Source organism: Lynx canadensis, chromosome E1, assembly GCF_007474595.2.
Source record: "Lynx canadensis isolate LIC74 chromosome E1, mLynCan4.pri.v2, whole genome shotgun sequence".
Lineage (NCBI taxonomy): Eukaryota > Metazoa > Chordata > Mammalia > Carnivora > Felidae > Lynx > Lynx canadensis.
Genome location: NC_044316.2, coordinates 57,955,109 through 57,963,177, shown reverse-complemented (window position 1 = coordinate 57,963,177; position 8,069 = coordinate 57,955,109). Strand labels below are relative to the sequence as shown.

The window sequence follows — 8,069 nt, the reverse complement described above, 5'->3', positions numbered from 1 at the left end:
CAAACTCGAGGAGGCAGTCTCGCCCAGGGGCTCTCACTTGCGCTCCTGGAACCCCATCCCCCGGGGCTGGGCATGGCCGCCGTCCTCCTCATTCAGGTCTCCCCCTCCCCCGTTAGACGGTCTCAGTCGTCTTGCCCACTGATTCGTTCTCTGCCCGTTGTCTGCCCTTGGCGGTCCCCTAAATTACAGACTCCGGGGCGTGGGGCCCAGACTGTCTTGGCTGGTATCCCCAGACCCGGGACACCCAACAGGCTCCCACTGTGTGGTCTGGGAATGAATGAATGATTTGGCTTCTGCTTTGGCTGGAGGGCTGTGGCACCACACGGCAGAAACCAGGCAGGGCTGTCGCTCAGCAAGCTGAGTCCCCTGGGCTGGCAGCTCCCTGTGTGTCCCAGGACCTGCCCCGCAAACCTAAACCCCAAGGCTTCTGAGCTCTCCCTTGTCCCGGGACACAGCACGGACTTGAAGGCGGCCGGGTGGGGAGGAGGCTGGGAGGGTCCCAGTGTCATGGGTGGTCTGCTTGGGAAAGACCTGCTCCAGGCCTAGAGCAGGGCAGCTGGAAGGGGCCTGCAGGGTCCTGAGGACTGACTCCTCTCTGCCCGGTGAGGGGGCCCAGGTCAATGGTGGGGGCATCGGGCTGGGGCAGCAGGGAGCACGGTCCCACCCTCCCCTCCCCTCCTCTTGCCTCCCCTCCTCCCCTCCTCTCCCCTCCCTTCCCCTCCTGGGCCTCTGACCTTGAGCGGCATTATGCGACCTCGGCCAGAAGAATCGTAGCCACTGAGAGTCCCACCACCAAGGGGCACCAGCCACGTGGCACGAGGGCAAACCCTGAGGAAATTTGGAGCATACAGTGAGTGAGGGGAGCCAGAGCCTAACACTTCCCCCACTCCCCCATGGTGGCCCGGGTGCCCTCTGCACCGCCCCCCCCATGAGCCCCCTGACCTCATCTCTCACCACGGCCCCTCCCCTGCTGAGCAGCCCCTCCCCACCTCCAGCCAGGCCCCTGCTGGGGTCCACCATCTTGTCTGCCCCTGGGCTGGGTCGGGGTGGGGGGGGGGTAAGGGTGTGCTGGGGGGAGGCCGATCCAGGAAGGAGCCCTCCCGTGGCCATGTGGGGCAATAGGTCATGTGGCATCAGAAGCCCGGAGGTGGACTTCACCAGGAGGCCTGTCCTGGGGGCAAACCACCTACTTCCCTGGCCCTCAGTCTCCCCGCCCCCAACAAGGCTGCTCCCCTTCTGTGCTGCTCCCAAGATGCGCAAAGTGCGCTGCATGGTGTCGGGTACTCGAGACGTTTCCAGAGTCTGGGGCGGGGAAGGAGAAGGCGGCCCCGCACGACTGACGGCCATCCCTGGTCAGGGCAGGGCAGGCGCGCACACACAGTCTGCAGGTGCCTGGGGGCAGAGCAGGTGCAGGCGGACGGCAGCACCTTACCTGAGGGGGACGTGGGCGACACGGTGCTGAGGGGCCCGTGGCTGGTTTTCTGCAGCGTGGGCGACACGGTGCTGAGGGGCCCGTGGCTGGTTTCCTGCAGCGTGGGCAGCAGGACGCTGAGGGACCCGTCGTTGGCCTCGGGCACGATGCCCAGCAGCTTGCACATGAGCTCGTACACGTGGACGCTCTCGAAGGGCTCCACCTCCAGGCCCCGCTTGAAGCTGGGGCCCACGGCCCGGAAGATGGTCTTCATGTCTGTGACATTGTTGTGGAAGCCGTGTTCCCCCTTGTTGAATTGCACGCTCAGTCTCTGCCGAGGAGGGAAGGTCCTGAGTCTTTGCGGGGCCCGAAGCACACCCCCGCCCTCTCTGCCAGCCGCATCGCTGTGTCGGCAGAGGACCCCCGGAAGGCGTTCACACGTAGGGGCAGGGGAGGGTCTCTGAATTCTGAGCCCCCAGGATCCGCGGCCCAAGAGAGAGCCTCAGCAAAGACCTGGTGACAGAGGCGCTGACCCCAAGGACGCGGGGTGGCGCTGGCCGCCCGGGGCGCCTGTGCACACCAGCGCCCCCTCCCCGACTCCCCCTCCCAGCCTGCATCTGGCTTCCCCTCCAGCATCCCGTGGCTCTCATCTGATGGCAGAGCGGGCCCCTTGCCCTCGTCCCTCCCTCCCTCCCTCCCTCCCTCTGGCCGGTCTTCCCACGCTTTGACCTCCACGCATGCACACGCACGTACACGTATGTCCACGCACGCACCCAGGACGCGTACGAAGCACACACACGGATCTTACGCACGTACACACACGTGCACGTGGACAGACGCACTCCCACCGCGTGGTGACGGGCATGTGCCTGCGGCGGCCCGCGCCGCTCAAACTGGGGGCCGGCGGGAGACGGAACTCGAGGGGGGCCCGGCGGCCCAGTGAGGGAGCCCGTCCCCAGCCGTGATCCTGCGGGCAGCTCACCCCGTGGATGACGTAGCCAGGGTCGCTGAACATGAGCAAGGGGGTGATCCTGGCGTTGTTGGCGTAGTGGAGGGACGAGGGGAAGGACTCCTTCTTGAAGACGTGCAGTTTGGGGTGGGCGTCCTTGAGGGCCTCGTACACCGTCTCCAGCTTGCCCTCCTTGGGCAGCAGCATCCCATTCGGCCCGTAGTCCAGGAGCTCAAACTCGATGTCCTTGAAGGTGAAGTTGGGGAACTTGTGGAACTCCACCAGGTCCGGGGCCTGCTTGTGGACGGTGGTCATGCCGTGGTCGGAGGTGACGATCAGGTTGAGGCTGTCCTCCAGGCCGCTGCTCCTGATGCTGTCCCGGAGGTAGCCCACGGTCCTGTCCACCTGCATCACCATGTCCTTCCTCTGCTGGGACTCGGGGCCGTACTTGTGGCCCGTGGAGTCGGGCTCCCCGAAGTAGAGCGTGACCAGGTCCAGGCCCTCCCCCGTGAACCAGGCCATCACCGTGTCGATGTTGGCTTTCCACTCCGCCTCGTTCCCGTAGTTGTGCAGAGCGCCTTCCTTGCGGCTCAGCGTCACGGCCACGTTTTGGTAGGTGACGTTCCCGCCAGGGTAGAAGAAGGAGCCGGTCTTTAGGCCCTGTCAGAGAAGGTGGCGTGGGAGCCACGGGCCTCCTTGGGCTCAGCCCCTGCCTGTGCCCGGCCCTGCCCTCCCCTCTGCCCACCCGCCCTGCCCTGCACCTGCTGCAGGCGTGGGCCTTTCTTGGGGGGAAGCCCTTTTACAACTCTTATCTCACGTTCCCGAGTTTATAGAGGAGAGAGCAGGTGCCCCGTGGACTCAGGACTCAGCACCGGTGCGATAATGGATATACACATGTCCCCAGATACGCGGCGTCCTCATCATCACTACGGCCCTAGGCCCTTGCCCCGAGGCTGAGCTGTCCGGACGGATGGCCCTCCCCTTCTGGCCTGGAGCCCGGCCCCTCCCCGCGGGATTCTTGTTCAGGTCCTTCCCCCGTGTCCTCTGGCCTGCCCTTGCAGCCTTCAACCTGGCCGCCCATCCGCCTTTCCATAAATCGATGGCTGCTTTATTTCCAGATCCATCTGGCCCCCCAACCACGTGCCCGCGGTTGTCCGCTCCCCCTGCGCCCTTCCGTTTGGACCGAGCGCCGCGAGAGGCCAGGCTCTCGGCCCCTGCTTTCTGTGAGTGAGCCTGGCATCCGGGTAGCTCCTTCCAGAGCGGAGGGACTCCGACCTGAGTGGACACCCGGCCTAGAAGGCGGGTGTAGGCTCCGAAGTTCATCCTGGGCTCATCTTGAAAGCATCCGTTGGGCCTTGTTGACTAGAAACCACGCCTGTGGTGGGGCCAGGAAGCTCCCAGGACGTTGCAGGATGGTGAGCTCCCCGAGCTCAACCCCACAACCCACCTCTTACTTTGTCTTCCTCCCTCTGGAACTTAGCCACCCAGCCCTGAGAGGAGTCGGGAAGGGGAGAGGCATCAGGCTGTTTCATTGTTATGTGCCTTTTGGTCGAGTGACGTTATTTTTCCCCTGGGGACCCCTCTGCCACTGCCAGGGGTCCAGGGGTGCAGTATTCCCTCCCGGCGGGAGGCCGGAGCAGCCCTGCTCGGTCCCAGGGCTCCAGGGAGGACTGGGCAGGGCGGTACCCACCGCCCCCAAGGCCCCTCTATGCTGGGAGCCCGGGACGCCAGGGCGGGGAGCGGGCCAGCGTGGGTCTCGAAAGGTCTTTCTGGGCCTGGTCCTGCCTTCCCCTCTCTCCCGACTGCCGTCTGTGGGGGCATTACCTGCCTCTGGGCCGTGATCCAGATGGGTAAGCTGCCATTGTCCCACCACATCTGGACGCCCAGCGTGGCGTGGTAGGGCAGCTTCACCTTGCTGGTGGTGTTGTAGTACATGTTGTGAACCACGCCGTGGTTCTCGATGTATTTGCCTGTGGGAAGGAGGCAGCAGAGGGGAGGTGGGGGGTGGGCGGGCTTTCTCGCGTGCCGCCCCCCCAGGAGCCCAGGTTTGGGGTCCCAGGCACATCCTCCCCAACCCAGAGGTTCTATCCGCAGTGCCGGCGACTCATCCTGGGGCTCAATGTGCGCACAGCGCAGCCCCACCCGTTGCGGGGACGTCATTTGTAGCCTCTGGGTTTTAGCAAAGCCTGGGAGGGACCCAGATGGCTCTCAGGAGGGAACTAATTAATCAGTTACGGCCCGGTCATAACACAGAATCCCGGGCAGAAATTTAAGTGAACTCCCAGCGGAGCTCTATCCGCGAGGTATTTTCTAAAGTTCACTTTTTGCACGGGAAACACGCGCACGTGCGCTCAGAAGGCACAAGAGGGGGGACGATGAAGAGTGTGCCCCCTTCCCCCGCACCCCCGTCCGCGATCTACGGAGGACGCAGGTGACGTGCAGGTGTTTGCAGTGGGAGCCGTGGTCACAGAATGCTGGCGTCAGGATGAGCCGTCCGCAAGGAATGAGCCTCAGCGTGTCACCTTGCTTGGGGATGGGGTCTTTGCAGGTGCGACTAGTGAGGTCAAGATGAGGGCAGTCTGGGTCAGGGTGGGCCCTGAGTCTATGGGCAAGCATCCTCACGAGATGAGGGGAGGCACAGGTGGGAGGGGCGGCTGGGGCTGGACCGACGGGCAGGAAGCGGGGAGCGGCAGGAAGGGCCCCCTGAGTCTCCCTGCTGACACCTGAATTCTAGACTCCCAGCCTAAATAGGGCGACGGTGGGTTCGAGGGGACCTCGGGGGGCGGGGACAGCAGGGAGCCTCAGGCTCATCTCTCCTGCCTGCCTGTCTGAAACCCAGCCACACTCACCACCTCCAGAAGCCCTCCCAGGTTGCCACCTTGGTTGGGGTCACTGTTTAAAACGAGACGGCTGGGTAGTTTTGTGGCTTGTGTCGGTTGTCACCGGCCGTGCTGCGTCTCCCCAGTGACAGCATCCCCTCCTGGGGGTCACCTTTGTCCCTGTGCGGCCCCCCGGGGGGACAGGGCTCTGTGCATACACTGGGTGCCTTCTGTTGGTTCCCCCTGGTTGCTCAGCCCCCTCCCCAGCCCCAGGCCCCACCCGAGGCCAACGCTCACCAGTGACCAGGGTGAAGTGGCAGGGGCTGGTCATGGTGACGAAGGCCGGGGTCATGTAGCGTGCTTTCACCCCGTCGAGTGCCATGGCGTCCAGGTTGGGGGTGGGTACGTCCTGGTCATAGTCCCAGCGGAAGCCGTCAAAGGACACCAGCAGCAGCTTATTCCGGGAGACCTTCCTGCCGACGGGAGCCCCTGTCCCCGGAGCCAGGAGGGTGGCCAGGGCCACGGCGAGGAGGACAGCCGAGCGTCCCATGATGGGTTTTTCAGACAGGAAAGCCTCCGGGCTCGTTCCTGCTGAGGAGCAGAGCAAAGTCCCAGGGTCAGCCGGGCCGACCTGATCCTGTGCCTCTTTGAACACAAGACCTGCACATACCTGCGTCTCGGAAAGCGGCCCTGGTCACCGCACCTGCCACCCGGGCCCAGCCCTCACGCGGCATCGGCTTTTATTGCCAGCACAGCCTCCTGGGCTGGGTGCTCCTCCCACCTCGTGCACGTGTGTCCTCACAGGGAGGATGGGGACCGGTCCCGAAGGCCTGGATTGCAGAGGAGGCCACTCCCTCCAGAAGGCCGGTGTCCCCACTCCACCTCTCCTAGGCGCTCTCGGCCCCGGTGCCCTGCTCGCCCTGACCCCAGAGCACTCGGAAGAGGGGGCTCCCTCGTTACCTGTGCTCATGGGGGTGGGCGCACGCGGGAGAGGGACTCCTGAGTTCAGTGTGCAGCCCCCTTCTCTGTCCCTGTTTCTGTCTCTGTCTCTCTCCCTCCCTCTCTCCGTACCTACGAAGCTCGTTCTATGAGCCGGGCACGGTTCTCCGTTCTGCGGACACAGAGTGAAGGAGACAGACCTGCTCCTGGCTCCTTTCATTCTGGTTGGGGACACACAAAGGACAATGAGTGGGCAGGTAGATCCGTAAAATAGTGAGGTTCTCGGAAAGAAAGCAGGCAGGAGGGTGAGACGGAGCACATGGCTGGGGAGGGGCAGCAGAACAGGTGGCCGGCCAGGGCCGCACCAGAGGACGGCGTGGGTGGGAGCCAGGGGCAGGTCAGAGGGCGGCGTGGCGGGGCCTGGGGCCTGGGGGGGCTGTGGTAGTACCGAGTCGGGCGTTCTTGTGCAGGTCAGGGCGAAGCCAACCAAGGGAAGGACAAAACTGATCTAATTTTTTTTTTTTTTTTTAATTTTTGAGAGCCAGAGAGAGGGAGCACAAGCGGGGGAGGGGCAGAGAGAGAGGGAGACACAGGAACAGAAGCAGGCTCCAGGCTCCGAGCTGTCAGCACAGAGCCCGACATGGGGCTCGAACCCACGAACGGCGAGATCGTGACCCGAGCCGAAGTCGGGCCCCCCCAGGTGCCCCTGACCTGATGTTTTTTTTTTTTTTAATTTTTTTTTTAACATTTTATTTTTGAGACAGAGAGAGACAGAGCATGAATGGGGGAGGGGCAGAGGGAGAGGGAGACACAGAATCGGAAGCAGGCTCCAGGCTCCGAGCCATCAGCCCAGAGCCCGACGCGGGGCTCGAACTCACGGACCGCGAGATCGTGACCTGGCTGAAGTCGGACGCTTAACCGACTGCGCCACCCAGGCGCCCCTACCTGATGGTTTTTAAAGAAACAAGGTGTTCCCCCTGCAGGAGGGTAGGCCTGAGGAAGGGGCGGGCTGGGATCCGTGCAGGGAGGTGCCTGCCAGTGTCTGGGCAGGAGGGGGTGGTGGCCCGGACCAGGGTGGCTGCTGTGGCGGTGACGGGTGCCAGGGGAGTACGGAGGCCTTGCTGGCCGACTGCACGTGGGGGAGATGGCGGGTGGAGGGAAACCAGCATTCCATTTTAGCCACCCCGTGTTGGGGGTGCCCGCGGGCAGCCCGAGTGGAGGTGTCCGGTGGGTAGTACGTCCTGATTTAAATTTTCTTCACCTACAAACCTGTCAACAGCAGGCCTGACTTATGAGGGCTGCAGCAAGATGTTCTCTCCAAGCGATGCCCAGCTCACCACCACAGAGGCCATCAGAGCCTTCTCCACGGGGGCAGATACCAGGGTCCTCCCCACCGGAACCCTACTGAAACACACCCTGGGGAGGAATCCCCACACAGCAACCGGCCTTGGAGGTTCTCCCGTCTGCCGGAGTCTGGGAATCCCGGACAGGCGCACCGCACGGACTCCTACAACCAGCGCCGACGGGCGGCCTGCCAAGTGGTGGGCCAGGCCACAGCAGGTGCAGGGAGTGTGGCGCGGGGCCCCAGCTCCAGGGATGGAGGCGGCAGCTGTGTGTGAGTGGGTGCAGGTGCCCTGGGAGAGAACAGCGGGGCCTCATTTACACCCGTGTGGGGTCAGGCCCAGGAGGGCTACTCTGTGGGTCTGACATCCAGGCCGCAGAGTGGGCAGGAAAGCCTGCCTTCCAGGTGGGGGGCAGGCGTGCAGGGGAAGAAGTGCCGGGGCTCCCAAGGGCGGAGGGGGGGAGGAGGGGCGAGGTCGGGCTGGAGGCTAGAGGGGCGGGCCATGGAGGAGCCCGGGTTTTGGGGTAGCTGTCTTTCAACGTTCTGTTCTTCCAGACCTCCAGGATAAGATGGCTGCCAAGAATAAAGACTACACTTCCCAGCATCCCC

General features: G+C 64.0%; 1 protein-coding gene across 1 annotated transcript; it reads right to left on the bottom strand.

The window, feature by feature from the left end:
• Positions 1-745: 745 nt before the first annotated feature.
• ENPP7 (ectonucleotide pyrophosphatase/phosphodiesterase 7) lies at positions 746-5,729 on the bottom strand. The gene is made up of 6 exons (XM_030294629.1): positions 5,477-5,729; positions 4,185-4,330; positions 2,394-3,020; positions 1,433-1,742; positions 1,191-1,349; positions 746-828 (listed from the first exon to the last, which is right to left on the bottom strand). The coding sequence occupies exons 1-6, from the start codon at positions 5,727-5,729 to the stop codon at positions 746-748; spliced, it is 1,578 nt and encodes a 525-aa protein (XP_030150489.1).
• Between the last annotated feature and the right edge of the window lie 2,340 nt (positions 5,730-8,069).